Below are 27505 nucleotides of genomic sequence, written 5' to 3'. Positions count from 1 at the left end.
AGTTTCCACATCAACCACTGTGTGGAAGCATACATGTTCATTTCTGAAAGTGTTTTTGATCCCTCTCTGATGATAATGAGATAAAGCAGGCATTAAACAAATGAGGATGGGCTTTCTCCGTGGGCATACGTGCTGTACAAGTATCGTGGTTTGGCACTTTGACAATATGGTCACCCGATAATTCACCAGCAGAGTGACACATTCATCTGATATGCATAATGGTCAGTCACTTTAATAAAGTTAGCCTTTCACTTCTGTTATTCCCTAAAATTTGTCATAACTGAATAGCTTTGCAAGTGTCATTTCATGAAAATAACTACCTGAGAAGCTCAAGCAATGCAGGAACTGCTTACAATTTAATTTTAAAATTTATTTAGGTTATGTTAATTGGCAATTGTAAATTGTCACTGTATGTGAATATGGGGCATATGTGTGTGTTAGTGTGGGTTGTCTTTGTGATGGACTAGAGTCCTGTCCAGGCCTGTTTTCAGCCTTTTGCCTAATCCTTGTAGGATAACATTTAAACCTCCACCAATAACTCCATAACCCCAGCTCCAGCACTGAAATGGGTTGAGAAGGTTATAGAAGTGATCTGCTGAACTCAGAGTCCACTGAGGGACGCAGTGCCTGCTCAGTCCTCGAAAGCACGTGAATGTTACGCCATGGTTACATTTTCTAACTTCTTCAGATTTTGTATACTTCCGAAAAGGCTGCAGCAGTGATTAACTTTTGCTCTCTCGCTCAACGATGCCGATTTGGCTGATTATCGGCACAGCCATATCATTACCCCGCCCCGCCACTTTTTCTTCAGTAGACTGCGAGTTTCACAATCACCGAAAAACTCACCAGATCGCGGTGTGTTCGCTTCGACCGGAAGGGGTCACTCGAGAGCTCCGCGGACTTTGAGATCGCGACACAATGCGACGTGTACCAGTTGCTTAACTTGACTCTCAGGCTACGCCGAAACAGCGTGCAGCCGAGGACGGGCAGCTCTGACTGGGATTTAACCCGAAACCATGCCAGGTTGTCGTCTGAATACAACCGACTAGAATCTCCAGCTAAGTGCGTCAACAGGCACGTGTCTTCAGAGAGTTCGGTGGGACTAACGCGGAAATGTTCGTGCCTCCAGTGCTCCGGGTGTTTTTGCTCTCTCTATGTGCGTTTCCAGTTGCATACCTGGCAAACCGGGTCTCGACTTTTGAAGAGTAAGTACAAGAGTGATTCACCCATTAACGGTCGGCTAACGATTTCAATGCAGCGGTGAGTGGAGAAACACACTGCCTCTGGAGGATAGACATTAATAAGAAAGGTCGGGCAGCACCGCCTTTGTAGTGGCACTGGAGAGGCTTAAGCTTATGTATATTTCAGAAATCGCACGTGCATGTCAGTTATGTTTCGTTTTTTTTTTCTGTAGGACTGTTAGAATGGGTGACTTTCTCAGAGTCGCGGAATCAGTAGGTGGTTGGGATGTTTTACAGTCCCAAAACCGAAGCCACTATAGGTCACTAGTCTGAGTAGTCACTCCAACTTGAACTTAAGAATAAAGAGCTAACGATACTTTGTGACTTCGCCGCTCATATCTAGAAATCTCAAGTCCTTCTTACGACCTGAATTTTACCAAATGCGTAAGGAACAATATCTTTGTCCGGCTGCTTGTAGTCGTGTGTATGGTCTCGATAAGGACTTGGGACAATCAGTAAGACGATGCACAATGCATATAACCACCCTGCAAACACTGAAAAAAAAACGTTTACGGACCGATGTTTACTTTTTGCATTAAATTTAAGGTTACTTAACTTTTAGTTACAGAAATCTCTCACATGTCACATTAACACAATGAACTGATGTTGAACTAAAGAAATTAAAGTGTTTTCTTTTAACAGAAGCGTATTCAGACTCGGAGGCTGTTCTAAATACTCACGCATTTGATGTTAAATGTACTAAAAATTAACACTTTTTAATCCTCAAAACATAATGAAATATTTTAATTTCCCGATGCACATTAAGTTAATTTCGCTTAAAAAAATTACGTTTTATGCACATGACTATGCACATTGTTTGCGTAAAGTATGATGTTTTGCATAAACCCCGCCCTTTTGTTGTATTGCGGTCCAAAGGATCCCCACACCTTTGTACAGTTGTAACGAAACTTGAAGACTTTTAAGATTGTCATCGGTCAGAGCCGGTCAATGCAACAGGCGACATAGTCAGTCGCGTCATCTGAGGGGCGCCCTTTATGAAAGTTAAGAGGCACGCGCTCCGGACACCAAGGAGGGTCAACCTCCAACCCCCGTTTTCGTCCAATCACTGATGATACTGAGTGGCAGCTGTCACCCCATGGGCATCGTTTATGAAAGTAAAGGTGCGCATGCACCTTAAAATCCGCAGTATGTACACAAAGGGGCGCCGTTTGTGCGCGCTCCGGACACCGAGGGGGAACCACATAGGTATTCGAAGTCTAATAATACCGACTACCTGCTGTGGACAATGAGGGCGATGTCCACCCACTCTGCCAAGGGCACCAAATTGTCTTCAACTTGCACTGTCGTCGGTTTTTGTGGTTGATTTATGACATGTTTTTGATACAGAGGCAAACTTGTTTTACACTTTACATCACAAAAGCAACTTTTTTCTTTACTGTCAATGCAGCATCATAACTACAAAACAAATAATGTTAAGATTCTACGAAAAGTGCAATCAGTCAAAATAAATGAGTGTTTCTTTTATTTATAGTTTATGTTGATATGTTATAAGTGGTTTGTTACACCCCTTATATTAAAATGTTAGGATATTTTAATTTATGTAATTTTTTAGGATTACTGAAATAATGTGTGCTAAAATACAGAACCTTAAGTATATTTAGTAAATACAACATATTATTTAAGTAGGATTTACTTTTTTAAACGATGCTATAAAAAATAATTAAAACCCCACTTTTTTGAGTTAGTTGCAGTTATTTAGCAAGTTGTAGTAAATTCTACTCACAATAGTTAAGTCGATACTACTAAAATAACTGGCAAAAACCATAATTATACATTTGTAGGTTTATATGAGAATAAATCGTGGGTCCACTTACCTTAAAAATAATTAATTAAAAAAACAGAACAAAACAAAAATAAACATTTTCATGTAGAAGTGAATGAGAGGAGACACGTCCTAAGCTAGACAGACCGGCTGCGTAATTCATGTTAGGCAATGCAGTCAGAAATGTCAACAAGAGTTAAGTTGTCAGCTGATAAAAAGCGAAGCAGTGGAGCCGGCATTGGCTGAATAAACTCGTACAGATTTTCTAAAACACTTTTGACAGTCGGCGTCCCAAATCGAGCTGATGCAGGGTCGGGTGTTTACCAGCCGTAGTAGTTGTAGCAGTGTAGATTGACTGGTAATGTCTGGATGTAGACAAGTGTTCATCGATATTTAAGAGGGGGCTGAGTCCTCAATGTCAGTTTTCAACATTTTCAATAAACAACGAGTCTTGCTTGTGACCTGTTTTGTGTTTCATTCTGCTCGCCGTGATTGCTTTATAATACCTTTTAATATTCTATGCGCATATTAAGCGAATATTCACTTTCTGCACTCCGCTGATGCAAGATCGGGTGAGGCTTTTCAACCCAGTATCAGCAATCATTAGGCGAACTATGCGCGCTGGAACTGGAACTGGTGGCAGGGGGCAGTGTGGCTCTGTTTGCCATGCTGTGGCACCTGGGCTACAAGAGAAGGGTACCAGATAACTGTTAACAGTCGTAATGTTGCCTGACATACATCGGGTTGGATTTTGGACGTCAGTCAAAAACAAACCTAAAAATTTTAGGCTCGTTGTTTCGTCTTCCTGATAAAGCACAAGAGAAGCTAAAGACGACTATTAGGTAATTCGGCATTCTGAATGGATCACTGAGAAATGAAAAATAAAACGATTCTGTGGTGCGCACCTTTTTTGTGGAGGTAAATTAAGAAACACACGGCCACATTCGTAAAAAAAGAAACTTTGTTTCGATAAGGACATGGGCTTACTTACAAACACGTTGTTCAACGTACTTTTCTCCGTTTTGTTGCCAGCGGATGATGGAGCAGCAGTTGAAATTACGTTTTTTTTTTACTGCACCTGCATATTTTGACCATCGGAGGGCGCAATGACATCGAATATGCGGCTCAAATGGATTCCTGGTTCTCTCAAAACACCCCAACTATAGTGCTGATCAATGAGAGGTCGAAGTCAGTGTCTCGCAACCTGTGGGTCGCACTGGACGTCCCAGATGGGTCGTTAGCTTAATAATAATAATAATAATAATGAATCAGCCACTGCTTTAATGTTTAGAGGGTTACTGATTGCAGATTTCAGTTCAGCACACAGTCAAAGGAGCATTTGACATATGACTGCCATAATTCCAGTTACAAGCAGATGACAGCCTGTTTCACATCACATGATTCATTCTTCTTCTTGTTTCGGCTACTCCTGTTAGGGCTCACCACAGCAGATCATCTTCTTCCATGTCTTTCTGTCCTCTGCATCTTGCTCTGTTACACCTGTCACCTTCATGTCCTCCCTCACCACATCCATAAACCTTCTCTTAGGCCTTCCTGGTTTCCTCTTGCCTGGCAGCTCCATCCTTAGCATCCTTATCCCAGTATACTCAGCATCATTCCCTGCACATGTCCAAACCAACGAGAGCAGACATTTCTCTTTCAGAATTTTTGTAGCTGGAAAGTTAGCTATGTAGTAAATGAATCTTACAGTAGAATCGGTTGCAAAATTCAGTAAAATTTTTACTATAAAATGAACTTTGAATGTTATTGTTTTTTACACAGGTTTTGAAATAAGCCATCATACACTATGTAAGTGTCAGTGAATGTATCAGGAGCAACCAGAAAAAAATGGTTATAACATATCTACAATTAAAATGGCTAATTGATCTCATTTTGTCTAAGGAAATAATAGAAATAATAATAGTAATACTAATAATAATAGAAAAGCCATCTAACCCTGTGAAGAGGCTTACGAAGCTCGGGTTCTGTTTTGTGAATTGTATTTATTGTTTTTTGACACCCTTTGCACATCCAAACGGCCTGGAAGGGGGTCTCCCTCTGAATTTACTTTTCCCAAGTTTTCTTCCATTTTTTTCCCCTACAAGGTTTTTTTTTTTTTTTTTGGGGAGTCTTTTCTTGTCTTCTTAGGGAATCACGGCTGGGGAGCTGTCAAAAAACGGGGCCTAGTCAGGCCTTTCGAGGCATTCCTTGTGTGATTTTGGACTATACAATAGCAATAACAATTTATTTCTTGTAATGTTACTGTTTTCCAGCAGTACAAGAAATAAGATTCTTTTTCTCTGTTTTCACTCTTTTCAAATAAAAGATTTCCATAGCAGTGCTGGTCAAAGCCCATTTGGAGTCCTAGGATGTTAGATGTCACCCCTCGTTGTCCATAGTGGGTCGTCGGTATTATTATACTGTGCTAACCTGTTGGGGGGCCCCCCCCGGTGTGTGGAGCACGTGTACTTTTGTCACGTAATGGATTGATCAGCTTTAACCCCTGTATGATGTTAACGGGCAGATCTTATACTGATCTTACACTCTGTATCCAAATTGTATCACCAGCAATACAAGATTCAAAAATGTCTTTACAAAATAAAAAAATCCTGAAATATAGGAAGTGGAAAACGTAGAAAGTGGAATGTGGTGTCATTAAAAACTTGAAACACCCCTCTCATTTAGTAGATAAAGTCTGTGCCTCAAATTGTACGCAGTTGAGTCAGGACATTCAAGAAAGCCATGAAGGGAGTGGTTGGAGACAAGTGTTTCTGGGATGACGCAATTCGGCGATCTTTGAGGGGAGACAGAAAGACATTGCAACATGGTTTCAGGCTGTGCAACACAGCATCTTAACAGCAAAACACTGCACTTTAAATGTAGCAATGAGTAAAAATGAATGATTTTATGGAATTTTTAAAAAAATATTGCATTATTGTTCAGTCCTGCCGGTGGGTCCAAAACAATGGGGCTGGGTTTGAAGAGTTAAGAAAGTTACAAGACATGTTTCTCAAATGCCCCTTAGCATCATCTAGTCTGAACTCTTCCAATTCTTTTCAAACTCACAAGATTCATCCAAAAAATTGGAACCAAAGAACATACAACCCATATTTTCTGAGGGTTACATTTTCTTTCAGTATGAAGCGTCAAGAACAACAGCATTATTCTGAGATGTGGTACTGCCAAATGAAAGCATGAATCCTTCGGCTATAAAGACATTTAGAAACAAAGCATTCACCATTGAGAAGAAAACATTTGACTTTTTTAAACAAAGAATTGAAACTCTTGTGGCTTCCCAAAAAAAACATTCTAGCGTTGTTTGTACAACAAGCCAGCAGGCACTGGGGGCATCGTCTTTGTGCATTAAAGATGTGTGCAGAAATTGTAGACGAGTCTTCTGCCTGCAGACTAAAACATATTCCTCTCTGCGCTCTCTTCATTTCATTTAACTCTGATATTGACAAACTTGTGAAAATCAGACAAGCCCAGGTTACCTATAAAGAAGACAAATGGACGGTAAATTTGATTCAGCATTAAACACCCGTGTATCGTGTTATTTTTTGGATGAGTACCATGTGTATTTCTTCTATTATGTACACTTTAATATGAGGTATGATCAAAAAATACAGTGAATGTTTTAAATTGCAGTAAAATTACAACTACTAGTCACCTTCAAAATACTCTCCTCCACTTCGAATGCACTTATCCCAACGCTCCTGCCACTTTGCGATGAAGTTCTGAAAGTTTTCTTTCAAGAGTGTCTTTAGTTGGGCTGTCATGGCTGCCTGGATGTCCTCAGTGGATTGAAATCGCTTGTCTTTCATGGTCATTTTCAATTTAGGGAACAGCCAGAAGTCGCACGGTGCCAGATCCGGTGAATAAGGTGGATGCGGACACAGCATAATGTTTTTATTGTACTGTACTGTACTGTAATTCATGTAATTGTTGTACTAGAAGGGATGTGTGACAAGGAGTGTTGTCATGATGAAGAATGAAACCGTTTCAACATTTTCCTCGGTTATCGATGTTGAAGGACGTGGTGATCTTTTCTCATCTTCAACCGAGTCAGATCCATTATGAAATCGATCAAACCACTTGTAAACAGACTTAATTGTTGGGGCAGTGACACATAAACCGATTTTAACATCTGATGGGTTTCCTAAGCTTTTTGCAATTAGAAACAAAATTTCAAGTTAATACGTTGCTCGATATCCGTTATTAATGACAAACTTGAAAAACACACTTGAACTCGAACAGTGGCTCACAAACGACTGACAGTATCAAACAAGTTGAAACTTGACACAAACTCGGCTCTAAGATGGACGTGTCAGAACCTGCATTGAATTGTTTTTTGTTGTTCTTGGATGGTGCTCTGCGTCAGCATTCACCACATTTTTTGATCACACCTCGTAAATGTTTCTTTTGTAAGAGTACATCTCTGGCTCTGCAGTGTGCAACATCGTTCACGTTTTTGGACTCTTTATAGGTATTTTTGTGTTTCTCCAAATGTATTATTCAGTTCAAGTTTATATTGAAATAAATATGTAGTACCAGGGCCAGCTGTAGGCCAATGTTCCTGTCTTGTGTTGGATGTCACAATAGCATTGTGTATAACATATATATATATGAGTGCACTCCAATCTCCGAGGTAGAAATGTTCAACAATTTCACATACAAATGTGAATATGCTCCAGTCTGAAAGGGGGAGCATCCACCCACCACTGTACCATTGAGCAGGGCCTGCGTAGTACAATGACATTTTTATTTGCACGTCTCCTGTAGACTAGTGGTAGCAATACAATACCAGCAACAGTGGGTGGAAACAACAATGAATAAACCAGCATACATTAAATCGTCTTTATGCATTAAAGGTCTGCGTTAAAATTGTAGATGAGTCTTCTGTGTGCAGACTAAAACATTTAAAAAATAAAAAACATAAAACAGACTAAAACATCTCTGTGTTCTGTTCATTTCATTTAAAGTTGATTACCAGGCACCTCAAGCCAAGTCAGCTGTTTTTCACCTGACATTCCATCTGCCGACCCTCAGTGGTCCCCCAATAACCAGATTTCCTACTGAAGTGCACACCATGAGGTTTTGAAGCAATCTCACACGATTCTCGATCCCTTCTGTCTTTCCAGGCCATCAGCTGTCCTAGGACTTGGTGTGGCTGCAGTGCTGGTGGTGTTCAGCATTGCGTATGCCATCGTCAGATGTGATGTTCCTGTAGACTGCATCTTCTATTGTAAGTACTGGAGTGTTGGTTGTGTGGGGGTATTGCAGTGAATGTTTCGGGCGCAGTGCTGGCACTAAGAAGTTTCTCGTTCAGTTTGAAGCATCAGCTCATCTTGTATTCCTTCCGGAAGCTCACCAAACTGCCACATGCATTTTATTTTTTGTATTGAGGCTTTTGGGTCATCACCTTCGCAATGTGTCATATTGAACCCGTTTCTTTGGGTCATCAGCAATACCCCTTGTTAAGGTGGGCATGTTTGCAGGTGTGTAAGGTAGGGCAGGAAGATGACAAGAAATACCACCCATCTACTGAAAGCTTAGAAAGGATGGAAGGCACAATGGCCATTTCTTGGAAAACTTGGAAAGCCCGTAGGTGAGCTCTTTGAAAATTGGCCTGAAAGTGACCCAATTATATTCTCTTATGCCCACTTCTTTCAAACATTTTTCATTCAGTTTGGGGTTATCCTCTTCAGGTAATCATTATATGAAAAATTCTTATATATTTGAATATATTCAAATTTTGATTAAATATTCTGGGTGCTGCCTATACATCTGTACCATATGTGCTTTTTAGATGTCTTTCATTATTGTTAAATCTTTACTTTTCTGCTCACAATGTATGTGCAAAGCAAGCAGTACTTTTAACTCCTGCATAGGTTAAAACTTTCATCTTAAATGTGACAGAAAGTCCTTCAATAAAACAGGATTCCCTGTGCATGCAAAGTGACCCAATCAAAGAGGAGGTGGAATGGAATACATCTTGGACTGCCTCATTTTTGGAGGTGGCCGAATGCTTTTATTTGGCGGTGCAGCGTTTTCATTTCTTTTCTATGTCTTTTCATATCCTTGTATTTTTTCATATTTCTTAAGAACAATCTTTTTTTGTATCTGGAATTGTGCCCTGAACTTGATGGTGTCAGGTAGCGGGGCAAAGCTATGTGGGCCCACATTTTAAAGCTAGGCCCCACTCATTAATAAGCTAGCCCCCAACACACACACAAACGTTTCTTTGTGATTTTTGTAAGTCTAAGGGGGACCCCCCCCCCAACTCTGGACCGTTGATCAATCATTCAATTGTCAATCAATTGAGTTGCTCACTTCCAAGGGACCCCATCTCCCCTGGAGCTGTTCAAAAACATCAAGGTGGACCACCCCGGACCTTATGACTTGCCCACCCAGTTGCAATTTCTGGCTTCACCCCCGTCTAGTAGCCTCTGGATACTTGTGTGCTCTGGTGGTGCATTTGATGAAAGGCATTCTGTTTTAAAATAACAACATATGTTTTTGGTTGGTGTTAATTTTTGCTTTTCCAGAATGTGATGAGGTAGGCCACTCTGCATTTGGTCACAATATATTCTGTAAAAATGAATTAATAAAATATATGGAATTGAATAGTTAAAAAAATAAGTTTAATAATTACATTTTCATGTGTGTTCTGCAGTACAGATGATACATATGAAAAGATTCATAATGCATTATATTAAGTAGTGCCCATAGGGTAATGTAAATGAAATAGTTTGCTGTCTTCCACCCCAGCACAGAGGAAACTTTGATCACGAGGATCTTCTTGCTGGCATTGCTGCAGCTTTGTGTTTCTTCTGTAAGAATACATCTCTGGCTCTGCAGTGTGCAACAGCTTTCATGTTTTTGGACTTTTTATAGGTATTTCTGTGTTGTTGCAAAGGCACTATTCAGTTCAAGTTTATATTGAAATATATATGTAGTACCAGGACCAGCTGTAGGTCTAAGCCCATTTGGGCACCAGCCTCTGAGGTGCCATGACTTGGCTTATCCTGTCTTGTGTTGGATGTCACAATAGCATTGTGTATAACATATATATATGAGCGCGCTCCAATCTCCGAGGTAGAAATGTTCAACGATTTCACATACAAATGTGAATATGCTCCAGTCTGAAAGGGGGAGCCACCCACCACTGTACCCTTGAGCAGGGCCTGCGGAGTAAAATTACATTTTTACTTGCACATCTCCTATAGACTAGTGGTAGCAATACAATACCAGCAACAGTGGGCGGAAACAACAATGAATTAAACGGCATACATTAAATACAACATATAGACACATAAACACACACTGTACAGTATATTGTAAAAGCCACCACATGACAAGGTTAGAACATTAGAACATTAGAATACTTTAAACAAGAACAGGCCATTCAGCCCAACAAAGCTTGCCAGTCTTATCTACTTATTTCTTCCAAAAAAGCATCAAGTCGAGTTTTGAAAGTCTCTAAAGTTTTACTGTCTACCACACTACTTGGTAGCTTATTCCAAGTGTCTTTCATTCTTTGTGTAAAGAAAAACTTCCTAATGTTTGTGCAAAATTTCCCCTTAACAAGTTTCCTTCTGTGTCCCCGTGTTCTTGATGAACTCATTTTAAAGTAACATTCTTGACCCACTGTACTAATTCCCTTCATAATTTTAAACACTTCAGTCATGTCACCTCATAATCTTCTTTTGCTTAAACTGTAAAGGCTCAGCTCTTTTAATCTTTCCTCATAATTCAACCCCTGTAGCACTGAAATTAGCCTTGCTGCTCTTCTGGACCTTTTCTAGTACTGCTATGTCCTTTTTGTAGCCTGGAGACCAACACTGCACACAGTACTCCAGGTTAGATTTTTGGGGGCACCTCGAAGCCAACCCTGTATAATTCTTTAAAGTAAGTATAAAGAAAATTCGTGTTACAGTAATCCCTCCTCCATCGCAGGGGTTGCGTTCCAGAGCCACCCGCGAAATAAGAAAATCCGCGAAGTAGAAACCATATGTTTATATGGTTATTTTTATATTGTCATGCTTGGGTCACAGATTTGTGCAGAAACACAGGAGGTTGTAGAGAGACAGGAACGTTATTCAAACACTGCAAACAAACATTTGTCTCTTTTTCAAAAGTTTAAACTGTGCTCCATGACAAGACAGAGATGACAGTTCTGTCTCACAATTAAAAGAATGCAAACATATCTTCCTCTTCAACGGAGTGCGTGTCAGAGAGAGAAAAGCAAACAGGTCAACAGGGCTGTTTTAAGTATGCGAAGCACCGCAGGTACAAAGCTGTTGAAGGCGGCAGCTCACACCCCCTCAGTCAGGAGCAGGAAGAGAGAGAGCCAGAGAAAAACAAAGTCAAAAATCAATACGTGCCCTTTGAGCTTTTAAGTATGCGAAGCACCGTGCAGCATGTCCTTCAGGAAGTAGCTGTACACAGAAGGTAGCAACGTCCCTATCGTCTAGGTGTGCGAACAGTCCCCCTGCTCACACCCCCCTACGTCAGCGTGAGAGAGAGAGAGAGAAAGTAAGTTGGGTAGCTTCTCAGCCATCTGCCAATAGCGTCCCTTGTATGAAGTCAACTGGGCAAACCAACTGAGGAAGCATGTACCAGAAATTAAAAGACCCATTGTCCGCAGAAATCCACGATATATATTTAAATATGCTTACATATAAAATCCGCGATGGAGTGAAGCTGTGAAAGGCGAAGCGCGATATAGCGAGGGATCACTGTATAAACCTAAATTGATTCATCCCGACTTCTGTCTAAGGTGACTAGTTAGAATAGTGGCTCTTCCGTATTTAACCTCTTTAGCGTCACTCAGGCTGTCAAAACAGTGCTAAAAGCATTAATCCCAAGTGTCAATCGGGCAACGGTAGAGATGTGTTTCGCCTAAGACCCAAGGTTTACTCAGGCTGTAAAAGAGCCAACAGCATTAGTACCAAGTGTTATTCGGGCAACGGTATAGGCATATGTTGCGTAAGCGTCAGGCCTAAGTGTTACCTGTGCAAAGGTGTAGATGTGTCTTCTCCTAGCCTCATAATGGCATCTCATAAGAAGCGCCTCTCATCAGCAGTGATGACGAAGTGAATCTGTCTTCAATCAGTGAATCTAAAAGTGATTTTGGGAATCTGAAAGTGACACTTGCGTCATTCACACATGTGCAGCATGCTGTTCATATTATTATCGTTATACTTTCTACACTTCTGACTTTGTTCTTTTAGTGTTTTGCATGTTTTATAGTAGAAAGAGGAGATGTCATAAAAATGTAATTTTTCAAGACAAAAAATGCATCACTTTTTACATGTTTTTTGTGAAAAAATGTAACGCTAAGGAGGTTAAGGTTATCTGGGAGGAAGAGGTGGGTCCAGGTGGATGAACTCTAGAGGTGATGTCAGGTGTCAATCATCCTTTCTGCAGAAGGGTAAGAAGAGAAGTTGTTAGCTCACAGTGCCACCTCCTGTGTCGGTGGAGAATTACCGTCACCCAAGGAATCAAGCTGTTTTCCATGTGCACACGCATGACAATATCTACAAGAATAGTCAGTTGTCAATAGATGTGCCTGTTGAATAACATTATGACTTGTGCATAAAAACTGTTCTTGAACCTATTGGTGCAAGAGCTAATGATCCTGAATGAAGAAACGAGAAGAGTTATTGTGCAGCATGGCGGAGGTCGTTATACTGTTTGTCCTTCTGAGACAGCGTGTATATTATATAAGTCCCAAGCAGAAGCGAGTTGTGTGTCAACAACATTCTGAGCTGACTTCACCAAACTCTGCAGTGCTTTGTGGTCCTGCGTTGAGCTGAGGCAGTGCGGGGTGCACCTATAGAATCTATCTATCTATCTACAGTGCATCCGGAAATTATTCACGGCGCATCACTTTTTCCACATTTTGTTATGTTACAGCCTTATTCCAAAATGGATTAAATTCATTTTTTCCCTTAGAATTCTACACACAACACCCTATAATGACAACGTGAAAAAGGTTTACTTGAGATTTTTGCAAATTTATTAAAAATAAAAAAATCGAGAAAGCACATGTACATAAGTATTCACAGCCTTTGCCATGAAGCTCAAAATTGAGCTCAGGTGCATCCTGTTTCCCCTGATCATCCTTGAGATGTTTCTGCAGCTTAATTGGAGTCCACCTGTGATAAATTCAGTTGACTGGACATGATTTGGAAAGGCACACACCTGTCTATATAAGGTCCCACAGATGACAGTTCATGTCAGAGCACAAACCAAGCATGAAGTCAAAGGAATTGTCTGTAGACCTCTGAGACAGGATTGTCTCGAGGCACAAATCTGGGGAAGGTTACAGAAAAATTTCTGCTGCTTTGAAGGTCCCAATGAGCACAGTGGCCTCCATCATCCGTAAGTGGAAGAAGTTCGAAACCACCAGGACTCTTCCTAGAACTGGCTGGCCATCTAAACTGAGCGATCGGGGGATAAGGGCCTTAGTCAGGGAGGTGACCAAAAACCCGATGGTCACTCTGTCAGAGCTCCAGAGGTCCTCTGTGGAGAGAGGAGAACCTTCCAGAAGGACAACCATCTTTGCAGCAATCCACCAATCAGGCCTGTATGGTAGAGTGGCCAGACGGAAGCCACTCTTTAGTAAAAGGCACATGGCAGCCTGCCTGGAGTTTGCCAAAAGGCACCTGAAGGACTCTCAGACCATGAGAAAGAAAATTCTCTGGTCTGACGAGACAAAGATTGAACTCTTTGGTGTGAATGCCAGGCGTCGCATTTGGAGGAAACCAGGCACCGCTTATCACCAGGCCAATACCATCCCTACAGTGAAGCATGGTGGTGGCAGCATCATGCTGTGGGGATGTTTTTCAGCGTCAGGGACTGGGAAACTAGTCAGGATAAAGGGAAAGAAGATGACTGCAGCAATGTACAGAGACATCCTGGATGAAAACTTGCACCACAGCGCTCTTGACCTCAGACTGGGGCGACAGTTCATCTTTCAGCAGGACAGTGACCCTAAGCACACAGCCAAGATATCAAAGGAGTGGCTTCAGGACAACTCTGTGAATGTCCTTGAGTGGCCCAGCCAGAGCCCAGACTTGAATCCGAATGAACATCTCTGGAGAGATTTAAAATGGCTGTGCACCGACACTTCCCATCCAACCTGATGGAGCTTGAGAGGTGCTGCAAAGAAGAATGGGCTTTCTGAGGAATGGGCGAAACTGATGATTTCTCAGTTTTTTTATTTTTAATAAATTTGCAAAAACATCAAGTAAACTTTTTTCACGTTGTCATTATGGGGTGTTGTGTGTAGAATTCTGAGGAAAAAAATGAATTTAATCCATTTTGGAATAAGGCTGTAACATAACAAAATGTGGAAAAAGTGATGAGCTGTGAATACTTTCCAGATGCACTCTCTATCTATCTATCTATCTATCTATCTATCTATCTATCTATCTATCTATCTATCTATCTATCTATCTATCTATCTATCTATCTATCTGTCTGTCTGTCTGTCTGTCTGTCTGTCTGTCTGTCTATCGAAGAGCGACCATAGATTGCAGACATGTGGATTTCGTCTGGGAAAGCAAAAGCCTCTGTGGATCTTTACGACAAGACCTGAAATGTATTGTGCCCACTCTAGGCTGTCAATGATTGTGACTTCCAAAAAATTACAGCTGCTTAATTGTCCTCTCATGTGGATGGGTGCACAGTTTACTTTACCTTTACTGTCCACAAGTGGAAATTTTCTCTGGTTCAGGACGTACGAGAGCACATTCTTACATACAAGGCATGCAATTCTTACATAAAAGGCATGCAATAAAAGACACATTAATGACATATTTAAAAAAAAACAGAATGCTAGAATAGTTGCTTAATTCACCAACATTGAATTTGGCTTATTTAAAACTTTTATTACCATCTGTATAAAAGTATTTAAATTTCTGTTTGTTTTAAGTTTTGGCAGCCAGTATCATCTTCCAGAAGGCGAAATTTGGAAACAGTTATGTAAGCAGTGTGTCGGCTTCTTTACAATTTAATCCACTTTTCTTTTTGCTCTTTTGTTATATTATTCTTGAAGCCCTAATGGTGACTGTCAACCCCAACTGTGTTGTTTCCCCAAGTTTATTTCTATTAGTCACAGGCAATCCCCCAAAACAGGCCAGAAATGAAGAAGTCAGTATGCATCTCAACATGGTGTGTATAATAGCTCCGTAGGATGCTAGCTCAAATGTTCCTTTTCCTCAGCCTTCTTAATAAATTGCTATGCTGTTGGCATTTTTGTAAATGTATTGAATGTTTTCATTAAAGTTCAAGCTGTTTTCCAATATGGTTCCCAGGTACTTAATGCTACCAACTCTCTGAACTTGCTGAAAGTGCCAGAGTGGTTCTTCATGGCCGTGCCATAGGGGAACCATTTTTGGTTCTCAATAAACCCATCCATATGAAGGTTCTGGAAAGAATCTTGATTTATTTGGATCTGTTACAGGCTCCATACAATAAATGACCACAATTAAATGGCAACAGATTTGTAAAACACAAGTGGCTTTTGGTTTTAAAAGGATTCTTACTGCATACATAAAGTTACACAGCCTAAGTCCAGGTTTTCTTAAACTGATAGTGTCCTGCTAGGTAGCCTACCATATGTTAAAGATTTTGATTTTTTTTAACATTGAGGGAGTTTTTCAAATCAAAATGAACCAACTTCATATGCAAAGAACCCTTCCCAGAATGAAATGGTGCTTTGCCTAGCAGTAGTTCTGTGAGGGTTAGGCTTAGAGTTACCACACAATTCAGTAAAGAACCATAAGGTGCCCTTAAAGAGTCAGTATTTCTTTGAGAATCAGTGGTTGTACTGGTTCTGCATTCAATGAGCAGCTCTTTTGTCTTATTAAATTAAGATTATAAAGCTGAAAATGGAAAAAAAAATAGGTAAACATGGAAGTGTTTCTAATAGAATTATCTTAGTTAGATTTATGACTTGTTGAAAATCCTCCACATCAATCTATCGATCTATTGATCTATCTATCATGGAGCGCCCCCCAGGACTGCAGTGATATTGTCTGAGCTCAGCTTGGGTACTTCGTTGGCACAGCAGAGATGTAATATTGGCATAATAGGAGCACTTCATGTGAGGTGCAGTGGCATTGTAATCGCTCTGTTGGATCATTCTCCTGCCACTTTGATGGTTTTAGATTGGCACTCTGAGTGCCTCCCTGGCACTACAGTAGTGTTGTGTTGCCTGTGTACAGGGATTACCCCTGTGCTGCAGATACTTTGTATTGGCTCTGCATGATTACCACCTTGGCACCACTTTTTGGATTATATTGGATCTCCACAAATATCTGCTGGTACCGAAGGGGGATTGAATTGCCACTTTAGGACCACCTCATTAGGACTTCAGTGATATCGTATTGCATTATCAGTACACATGCATTTCTCTGGTACTGCAGAGGTCTGGTATTGGCTCTGTGTGAGCACAACCCTGGAGTTTCTATGGTGTGTTATTGTGTGTATTGAATCGACTCTTTAAGTTGGTATTTCTTTAGTGGTGTATTGGCGGAGTATGGGTATGCATCTGGAGTTGCAGAATCTTTGTTTCTTCTCTGTAAGGGGAGCTCTTTGGCAAGGCATTTATAGTGTATTGGCTCTGCAAGGGCATTTCTTTGGCTGTGGCATTGTCTCAGTGAGGGTATCTCTCAGGCACTGTGTACTGTATGTATTTTACTGACCCAGTGGAAGATCTTCCTAAGCAGTGAAGCATTGCATTAATTCGGTGGTGGCATCTACTGTACCATGCACAACAGAGGAATTCTTTTGGCTAGTTAAGGGGATTTTTGTGGCGCATAGAACCTGTGTAATTGGACTTTTATCTACAGCACTGGCTCACGGACTCCTCTGCCTCCTTTCTTTTTGCAGTCTTTTCAGTCTGTGCCTTCACAAGTGTTATAGATCTTATTATTGGCCTGGAGCAAGATGGCTACATCAGTGGCTTCATGGAGTTTTACATGAATGAGGTAGGAAAGGAGACTTGAGTGTCTCAAACCACCAACTCTGGGCTTTTTGTGGTGCCACTTCACCCAGCATTCTTTCTCTGTTTTGTCTGCAGGGGGAGCCCTACTTGCGCACTGCATACGGAATTATGATTTGTTACTGGGATGGCTCTGCACACTACATCTTGTACTTGCTGATGGTGATGAAGATCTCCAATGGGTGAGCGTGGAAGCAGGAGGGCACCACTCGATTTGACCTGGCCTACCAGCTAAATACACATGGAAAGATCCTAGAAGAATAGTAGAAGCTCAGCCCAGATAGTCATTCACTTAGGACGTTTAGGTCTCAGTGAGCCCAACTGTGAATGAGTTCAAGGATGTCCATTGAAAAGAAATATACAGCTCAAAAAAATTAAAGGAACACTTTATTGATTTGGTCAGTTATGCAACTGTGGGGGTTGTTAATTAGTTTCAGCTGCTTTGGTGTTAATGAAATTAACAACAGGTGCACTAGAGGGGCAACAATGAGACGACCCCCAAAACAGGAATGGTTTAACAGGTGGAGGCCACTGACATTTTTCCCTCCATCTTTTCTGACTGTTATTTCACTAGTTTCACATTTGGCCTCGGTCAGTGTCACTACTGGTAGCATTAGGTGATACCTGGACTCTACAGAGGTTGCACAGGTAGTCCAACTTCTCCAGGATGGTATATCAATACGTGCCATTGCCAGAAGGTTTGCTGTGTTTCAGAGTACAGTCTCAAGGGCATGGAGGAGATTCCAGGAGACAGGTGGTTACTCTAGGAGAGCTGGAAAGGGCCGTAGAAGGTTCTTAACTCATCAGCAGGACCAGTATCTGCTCCTTTGGGCAAGGAGGAACAGGATGAGCACTGCCAGAGCCCTACAAAATGACCTCTAGCAGGCCACTGGTGTGAATGTCTCTGACCAAACAATCAGAAACAGACTTCATGAGGGTGGCCTGAGGGCCCGACATCCACTAGTGGGCCCTGTGCTAACTGCCTGGCTCCGTGGAGCTCGATTGTCATTTGCCATAGAATACCAGAATTGGCAGGTCCACCACTGGCACCCTGTGCTTTTCACAGATGAGAGATGGTTCACCTGGAGCACATGTGACAGACGTGAAAGGGTCTGGAGAAGCCATGGAGAATGTTATGCTGCCTGTAACATTGTTCAGCATGACCGGTTTGGTGGTGGGTCAGTGATGGTCTGGGGAGGCATATCCATGGAGGGATGCACAGACCTGTACAGGCTAGACAACGGCACCTTGACTGCCAGTAGGTATCGGGATGAAATCCTTGGACCCATTGTCAGACCCTATGCTGGTGCAATGGGTCCTGGGTTCCTCCTGGTGCACGACAATACCCGGTCTCATATGGCGAGAGTATGCAGGCAGTTCCTGGAGGATGAAGGAATTGATACCATTGACTGGCCCCCACACTCACCTGACCTAAATCCAATAGAACACCTCTGGGACATTATGTTTCGGTCCATCCAATGCCACCAGGTTGCACCTCAGACTGTCTAGGAGCTCAGTGATGCCCTGGTCCAGATCTGGGAGGAGATCCCCCAGCACACCATCCGTCGTCTCATTATGAGCATGCCCTGACATTGTCAGGCATGCATACAAGCATGTGGGGGCCATACAATCTACTAAGTACGATTTTGAGTTGCTGCAATGAAATTTAAGCAAAATGGACTAGCCTGCCACATCATTTTTTCACTTTGATTTTCAGGGTGTCTTTGAATTCGGCCCTCTGTAGGTTGATAATTTTCATTTCCATCAAACAATGTGGCATCCTTTCGTTCCTGACACATTACCCAGTCCATATCAGTATAGATATCCAGTATGATTTTTTCCCATTGAGATCTGATGTGTTTTCAAAGTGTTCCTTTTTTTGAGCTATTTATATCTGAATGAAGAATATCCCAAAACCAGAATTGTTAACATGAGTATTTTGGAGATGTTTAGGTATGCAGGTTATGTACATCCCACATACACAACAGATTACATCCCTGTGATGTCCTCTCCAACTCAGGATTGGTTATCATTCCTGGATGAATGACCCAATAAGACTATTATTATGAATGGAATACAGCCAGCTGAGCTGCTCAGGGTCACACACAGGTCTATCTCATTTGGCAGTTGGCTGCCAACACTCTTCTATGTCATCCATGGCCCAATAATCCCTGCATTCCCAGGTCTCACCATCTGCATTAAATCATTTGTCTCTAACCTTTGCATCTTCTCTCTCTCTTTGTCTCTGCAGGCAGAGCTACCGCAACGTGGGCCTTTACTGGCTGGGCTCCTTGTCCATGAGCATGATTGTGTTCCTGCCAGGAAATGTCCTCGGTAAGAGCCATGTGGTCACCTCACAGTCTTGGTCATGTCTCACTTGATGTCAGAGGGCCTTAAGTATTTATAAATTAAAGAATCAGCTTGTGAATAGAAGTTGAACCTGGGCTCCATGTAGTCTGAATTGCGACTGGTAGAGCCCAGATAGCCCGATGGCTCCCTAGCATTAATCCTCTATCTGCCTGATGCTGGGCCGCTTGAGACTTACTGGGACATTCTGGTTTTCAATGAATAATGGATAATGAGATAATGGATGCATGTTTACCATCAAAGACTTGGTAGAGTGAGTTAAAGTCCCGTTATTGAAGCTGAATTGAAATTCAATTTGAAAGTAAGATGGAAATAAGGAAAGAAAGTAAGGGGGTGGGGGTGGGGGGCAACAGTTCACTTACAGGCCTTTAGTAAGAAACTGAAAGTAGGCCTTGGTTATAGAAGTAAATTAGGAAATGAAGAAAATGATCCAAAGAGACATCCATTCACCTATCTGTCTATCTATCCGTTAGACCATTCATGTAGCCATCCATTTATTTGTTCACCCACTTGTGTATCCATTCATTCTTCCATTTGTTACGTTGCCCTCCTGCCTGTACATCCCTCTTCCTGTCTATGCTTCCTGCCATCCTTCTGTTTACCCTTCGCCTGTCTGCTTATTTGTCTCTCCATCCAAGGTTTATCTGTTTGTTCATCCCTCCATTCATAAATCCATTGTCTCATTAGTCTGGCGGTCCATCTTCTTATTCATTTATTCATCCTTTCATCTATTGGTTTACCATTCTGCTTATCTATCCATTATTACGTGCTCAATTGGCCATCTATCATTTATTCTATCCATTTCCCTATCAACTAGTCCATCTTCCTATCCATCTATTAATACATTTATTGATTAAACCACCAGTCAATACATTATCATATCCATCCATCCATCTTTTCACCCTTTTGCTAATCTATCTGCCCATCCATCCATCCATCCATCCATCCATCCATCCATCCATCCATCCATCCATCCATCCATCCATCTGTTCATTTCTCCTTCTATTTATCCATTCATCACATTCTCTGTTTACTCATTTATCCTCTTTTTCTTTAAGAAATCATCTGTTCATCTGTAGGCTGCCCACTTTTCTTTTCACTTAGCTGTTCATCCATCCATCCATCCATCCATCCATCCATCCATCCATCCATCCATCCATCCATCCATGTATCAATCCATCTTCTCATCCATCCACTTATTCTATTGGCATATCTGTCCATCATATCTTCTGTTCATTCCTCTGTTCCTTCATCCATGTTCTTATCTGCCTTTCCATTTAGCCCCTTGTTCATTCATCCATCCGTCCATCATTTCACCTATTCTCATCTCTGTTTATTTATCCATGTTATTATCTGGTTATCCGTGTAGCTTCCTGACCATCAAATTCTCATCTTTCAGCCCCTTCCATCATTCTGGTCATGCACATGTTCAGCCACCTTCTTATCTAGGTGTCTTCCACACCTTATGTCTTGGCATGAGGCACAGCGCAGAAGTATTTTCAAGTATTTAATGTACCCAGCATGACCTTTACCTCCTCCTGAAGGTCTTCAGTGGCAGGGATCCAGGGAGTTTCCTCACCACATTTCATAGTTGGCTTATGTTAGGCGTGTCCACTTAAGGGAGTTGGGGTTTAATTCTTCCTAAGGATGCCTGCTTATGGAATCCATACTTGCCCTTTCTGAATGAAAGCATTACACAGAGTTTGATTGCAAAATGTGCAGCAATACTGCATCATTAGTTAGTTGGATACAACTAATTCTGGAATAAAAATGAAATACATTAGAAGTAAAAAATACAGTAGAAATTTGTACAGAAATAATGAGAAATAAATTTAGAGTATGGAAGTATTGTCCACTGTTCTGTGCTCCTCACTACTGACCTCAGCCACTAACCCTGTGGTAAAGAAATGGCTGTCTTCTCTCACCAGGTGACCTCTGTTTACCTCAGTTACTCAAGATTTAAAAACAAAGTATAGAAACTTAAAAAAAAAATGCAACGTTCCTTAAAATAGAATAAAAAAATTTAAGTGAAAATAAATCATACCAAATAGTAATGTCTGGATGTAAAGCCCTAATAAAAACACACCCTTGTTTCAAAGTTAAAAAGCTTAAGGATATGGAAGCTGAAGAATAGAATCAAAACGAAACATCTGTGTCAGGAGAAAAAGAAGGGAGGATGTGCCCTGTCTTGACTCAGCAGTCTGGCAGATGCATGGATGGGTGACTCTCGGGTGGTTCGTCCTTTACGTCTCAGTCACCATGTGGCATTTTGGACAACACAAAGTGTTATGCAGATAACTGGCTAGCTACTCTAGTGATGGATAGTATGGCTTTAAAGCTTCGAACATTTACATATGTGTTAAATGCTGGCATTTATTTGTTTAGCAGACAGTTTTATCCAAATCGACTTAAAGAAGATGCCAACATAATCACGTAAATATCAATCTGAGGGATGGTTTGGGAACAGATGTTACAGGAAAAGTTTACAGAATTGATTATCACAAGCGAAGAGCTCAGAAAGCAAAATACAGGTGTTTCCTAGGCTACAAAACCTAATTCATTAGTGTGACAAATTCACCAAACACTTTAAACACATTGAGGAAGTCAGAAGTTCAGATGAAGGTAGGCAGCTCATTCCACCAGCTAGGAGCTACATGTGATTTGATGGCATGCAGAGGTTGTACCACCAGATGCCATTCATCAGAAGACTCGAGTTGTTGAGAAGGAATATAAGATTTCACAAGAGTCGCCATATAGTTACTGACCCATTGACTACACATCAAGAATTTCAACCTAATATGTGCTGCTACAAGAAGCCAATGTAGTGATCTGAAAAGAGGAGTGACATGTTCCCACCTTGGGTGGTTGAACACCAGATGTACCACTGCATTTTGAATCATTTGCAGGGACTTAGTAACACATGCTGGCACTCCTGATAGCAGAGAGTTGCAGTAATCCAGATGTGGCAAGACCAAAATCTGGATCAGGAATTGTGCTTCATACTCTGTCAGATACAGTCTGATCTTGCGAATGTTGTATAGAGTGAATGTGCAAGAATGTGATGTGGTCAGTGAAGAACAGCTGGTCATCACTCACCACTTCAAGGTTGCATACAGACTTGGTAGATGTTAGAGATGGTGAGCCGAGCTGAACCGAGATGGAGGTGCAGATAGAGAGGTGAGCTGAGATAACAAGATTTGCCTTTGCCTGGTTGAACTGGAGATGGTGTTCCTTCATCCAGATTCTAAGTGATGACATGTTGTACTCTAGTGGGAACACCAAGTACAGCTGCCTATCATCCGCATAGCACTGATAGGGAGAACCATGTGACAGGATAATAGAACTTAGTGAGGAGGTGTATACCAAGAGAAGGGGAGAGGACCAGCACCGATCCTAGGGTCATCCCCATGCATGCCTGATGCACCCTTGATATCCTTCCTCACCAGGACACATGGTAGGATTTGCCCAATAGGTATGACTTGAACAGCCTAAGGGCAGTCCCAGTGATGCCAAGGTCAGTGGGGGTGGCAAGGAGGTTGACTGTGTTAAAGGCAGAGGAAAGGACTAGATGGGCGACAACAGACAGCATGTTGATAGCTCTAGCCAGCTGTAACGTGTCAACAACAGTGAGTAGAGCAGTCACGGTGGAATGGCTCTTCTTGAGGCCTGACCCTTAAAGAATGGATAGATAGATAGATAGATAGATAGATAGATAGATAGTGTGATGGAGGCCTTGCTAATGGAAGGTCAGGGAGAAAGTGACAATATCTGCTTTCTCTGTTGTTCGCTTTGGAAGGGTATTTATCTACATAGTATCCAGTTCCCTCACAGCTTTTCAACTAAATGGGAAATAGTGCTTTTGTTGATTAGTGAGTGAGTGAGTCAACTTTGCATTATATGTAGTATGTATACAGTGTCTATCTATCTGACACCATTGACAAGACTATCCTCCACACCTCACACTGTCGTTCCATTCCACAGGCAAGTACAGCACAGACATCCGCCCTGCATTCCTCCTGAACATCTTCTTCATTGTTCTGCCCATTTGGGCAGGTCTCCGAGTCTTTGAGAACTCCCGCCCGGCCCCTGAGGTGGCCACTGACAAGGTGAGGGTCGCTTAATCTGGCACTGTAGCCAGTGTCTTCTTGCCTGTAACCTCATGGTACACCACTTCCTTTTAAGATTGTAGCTGAACAGAATAAGTTACCTCATCAGCGCCTGCTGGACTCCTTGCTGCTAACCTTCTTGGTATTTGCCATCACCTTCACTGTCTTCAGGGGATTTGTGAGTAGGCCAACATGGCATTCACTTTCTTATCAGTTCCTCAGGTGTCTGTCACTAAGGTGATTCTGTACCCTTCCTCTCCATTTCAGGTGTCCCTGGAGTGCCCTTTGGATTCCTGCTTCACCTATGTGTACCAGTATGAGCCGTACATAAAGGATCCTGTAGCCTACCCCCGTCTGCAGGTGAGGGAGGTGCTGTAGCCCCACTTAACCCCCTTAATGCTTCAATAAAGTCTTGACATGAATGTCTTTCTGCAGATGCTGGTTTATCTCTTCTATGCACTGCCCTTGCTCTGCTTTTTTGCTTATGGCTTGCTGGTACCTGGGTGCACTTGGATGTTAGACTGGACGTTGATTTTTGCAGGAGCTGTGGCTCAGGTGAGTGACTGGGTTTTCTGTACTGGGGTCTTATAATGTTTCTTCTAAAGGTAAAACTCACCTTTGTCACCCTGACCTCTTCTGTTCGTGGCAGGCCCAGTTCTCACACATAGGGAGCTCCCTGCATTTGAGGACGCCATTCACCTACCGCGTCCCTGAAGAATCAATGTGGCCGGTGCTGCTGCTCAACCTCCTCTACGCTATAGGCCCACAGATTCTGGCCCTGCGTTGTCTGAGACACCCTGAGTTCTTCCTCCGTGTGCCATCACAAACTGAAATGGACCTCGAGAAGAAACAAAAGTGAGGCTGAAGTGGGCATTTTGTTTGCACTACTTTTTAAAAAATTTTTTTTTTTTGTTTTTATCTGGACAATTCAGCTACAGTATAGCTGAAAGGGGATCCACAGGAAAATGGCGGGAAAGCCAATGACTGGAACTGGGATGATTGTCATGATAATAAAAGCTGATTGACTTGGCATCCTGTGAGTGTGACTGTCTTTACCTAATGGTGGAAAAAAATGAAGATGAACTAGTATGTGGCATATCCACTGGTGAAAACAAGAAAATATGTGGAGAAAAAAATGAACAAGAGAGGCAGGGAAGGGAAGGATCAAAGCGTTATGGGTAGCTGCAAATTAGCAAAGAGTTTGTGCAAAGAATATAGAGATATATTGTGTGTCACACTCACTAAATAATAAAGTTCACAAATGGTTCATTGAGGAGCGTTTGCATAATAGGTAAAGCACCTATTGTGGTTGTCATGTCTGTTTGTCAGTCTGTCTGGCCCTAAGAAGCAAAAGGACTTCCAGTGGACTGATTTCGTTGACACTTCTTCAAAGCAATTAGTCCAGAAAGTTCACCATTTATGAAATATCTTGGATGGAAAATGCTGTTCTTTTTTTTAAATCCCATTTAAAAACACTGGCAAATTTTTAAAATCATTGAATCTTGTAAGAGAGAATCATTCTGTGTGCACACTCATTTACTGATTCATTTACTCTTTCAGATTTACTCTGAGACCGTATTGAAATTTTCTGTCCTCTTCTGTTTTACATGTCTGATTGCCGTTTCTGACAGCTAAAAACATCAGAAATTCAAGTAAATAAAACCCCAGCAGAGTCATACGAGGTACGGAACACAGAGCCAACAGCAAACTTGCCTGTGGCTTAACTTATATGCACATCTTTCCTCTCCATCGTGTCGTATATTTCCCTGTTTTACACATCTGATAGCTACTTCTGATGGCCAAAGAGACCCCCTGATATAAGTCATAGAAACACCATATGACAAGTTAGCTGGGTGCACATGCTCGAATTTGGACTCCATTGGGTACCTCTTTGACAACGTTTCAGTTTAAGAAATACATGCACTGAGCTAATTATTAAGGACACTGTACTAATAGTGGGTTGGACCTCCTTTTGCTCTCAAACCAGCCTCAATTCTTTGTGGCATGGATTCTACAAGATGTTGTAACTGTTTCTTTGAGACTCTAGTCCATATTGACATGATTATATCATGCAATTTCCACACATTCATTCTCTGATCGCCCATTCTATCACAACTCAAAGGTGTTCCATTGAATTCAGATCTGAAGAGCACTGAACTCATTGTCATGTTCATGAAACCAGTTTGAGATGGCTCTTGCTTTGTGACTTGGTGTGTTATCATGCTGCAAGTAGCCACTAGATGGTGTAAAGAGGAGACAAGTCAAAGTTAAAGAGCTGGTGAGCATCATCCTTGCGTGAACCCAATATATTAGTTGAACGGCATGCAGACAAAATACGGGAATGTCTTTGCAGACACTAGTTCCAGACAGAACTGAAGTAGGTTGGTAGCCATCTTGATTATATAGGTCTTGGACAGGAAGGGGAGGGTCCAGGAAGGTGGACAATAGAAGTGACATCAGCACTGGAGTGGCAGTTAGGCTTCCCTTCTGCAGAGGAAGGAAGAGGGAAGGTACTAAACAACAGCACCGACCCCTGGTTTGGTGGGCTATTACCATCACCTGAGCCTTTAAGCTGTCCCCCATACTCATGCGTGTGACAATGGGTAAATTGCGGCCATGAAGAGATGCACATGGTCAGAACCAATACTCAAATAGGCCATGGAATTCAAGCGATGATTGATTGGTATTAATGGCCCCAATGAGTGTCAAGATAACATTCCTCTCACCATAACACCACCACCAGCCTGGACTATTGATGCAAGGCAAATTGAGTGCATGGATTCATACTGTTTGCACCAAATTTTAACCTTACCATCTATGCGCCTCAGGAGAAATTCAGATTCATCAGACCAGGCAATGTTTTTCCAATCTTCAGCTGGTGAGCCTGTGCCCACTATAACTGCAGTGTTCTGTTTTTTGGCTGACAGAAGTGGAATTTGACATGGTCCTCTGCTGTGGTCGCCCATTCACCTCAATGTTCAATGGGTTGTGTGTTCTGAGACTAGACTGCTCACTACAGTGGTACAGAGTGGTTATCTGAGTTACTGTCACCTTTATCTTAACTGAAAAACATTCTGGCCATTCTCCTCTGACTTCTCATCAGCAATCTTTTTCTGTGCACAGAATTGCATCTCACTGGATGTTTTTTTTTTGTTGTTTTTTTCACTACTTGGAGTAAACTCTAGAAGGTGATCTGAGTGAAATTCCCTGGAAATCAGCAGTTACAAAAATACTCAGACCAGCTCAGCCTGGAATCTGTAATCATGCCACAGTCGAAAACAGTGAGATCACATTTTATCCCCATTCTGGCATTAGATGTTGTGGCCACCAGCTCCCCAAACACCTGATGTAAAAAAGCACTAGAGTTTTATTTGTGGGAACCTCTTCTTTTAAGTGTTTCCCTTGCCACAACCACAGTCACAAAGGACAACAATAAAGCACAATACAGCACTCTGCAACTCTCGCTCTCCATTCTTCCCCTTTCTGCCACTGGTCACTGCTTCCTCCACTCTTCCACGCAAGCTTTGTCCTCCTTTCTCCCAACTCTGGCAACTGGAGCTGAGGAATCTGGCTTCTTTAATGTAGCACCCGCAAGCGTGGTCCGACAGCACTTCCGGAAGAGGTGGAAGCCCGATGAAGTAGGGCTTCCCAGTCACTGCAGCACCCATGGAACCCAACAGGGCTGAGTTGGCAAACTCCAAGTCCCATGATGCCCTGTGGGAATCTGAAGCTCTGCTGCAATCCAGGGGGGCTGCCATTTAGGGATCCATGAGAGATAATGCCCTGTGCACACTCTCTCCCCTGGTCCTTCCATTGTGGAGGTGTTCCAGCTGGTTAAGGGCCCCAGCCGTCCTGCAAAATGCAAACATAAAATGAAGCTCCTGACCGGTGTCTGCATGATTTTATGCATTGCACTGCTGCCACATGATTAGCACATTAGGTAGTTGCATGGATAAGCACGCGTACAGGTGTTGCTCATAATTTGTTCAGT

At 42.0% G+C, this 27505-nt stretch overlaps 1 protein-coding gene across 1 annotated transcript; it reads left to right on the top strand.

Moving 5' to 3' along the window:
- Nucleotides 1-876: 876 nt before the first annotated feature.
- tm6sf2b (transmembrane 6 superfamily member 2b) lies at nt 877-24546 on the top strand. The gene is made up of 10 exons (XM_028816268.2): nt 877-1205; nt 8166-8269; nt 16930-17027; nt 17120-17223; nt 19293-19375; nt 23390-23514; nt 23591-23692; nt 23782-23874; nt 23950-24069; nt 24164-24546. The coding sequence occupies exons 1-10, from the start codon at nt 1114-1116 to the stop codon at nt 24371-24373; spliced, it is 1131 nt and encodes a 376-aa protein (XP_028672101.1). The 5' UTR covers nt 877-1113; the 3' UTR covers nt 24374-24546.
- Nucleotides 24547-27505: the final 2959 nt, after the last annotated feature.

Source organism: Erpetoichthys calabaricus, chromosome 12 (assembly GCF_900747795.2).
Source record: "Erpetoichthys calabaricus chromosome 12, fErpCal1.3, whole genome shotgun sequence".
Classification (NCBI taxonomy): Eukaryota; Metazoa; Chordata; class Cladistia; order Polypteriformes; family Polypteridae; genus Erpetoichthys; species Erpetoichthys calabaricus.
This window is presented reverse-complemented; position numbering and strand designations above follow the sequence as displayed.

Excerpts from the sequence above, each read along its gene's own strand:
- tm6sf2b (XM_028816268.2), top strand. The coding sequence starts at position 1,114 with ATGTTCGTGCCTCCAGTGCTCCGGGTGTTTTTGCTCTCTCTATGTGCG. Across the intron at positions 17,028-17,119 it reads TGGAGTTTTACATGAATGAG|GGGGAGCCCTACTTGCGCAC; the intron begins GTAGGAAAGGAG and ends TTTTGTCTGCAG. Across the intron at positions 23,693-23,781 it reads TCACTGTCTTCAGGGGATTT|GTGTCCCTGGAGTGCCCTTT; the intron begins GTGAGTAGGCCA and ends TCTCCATTTCAG.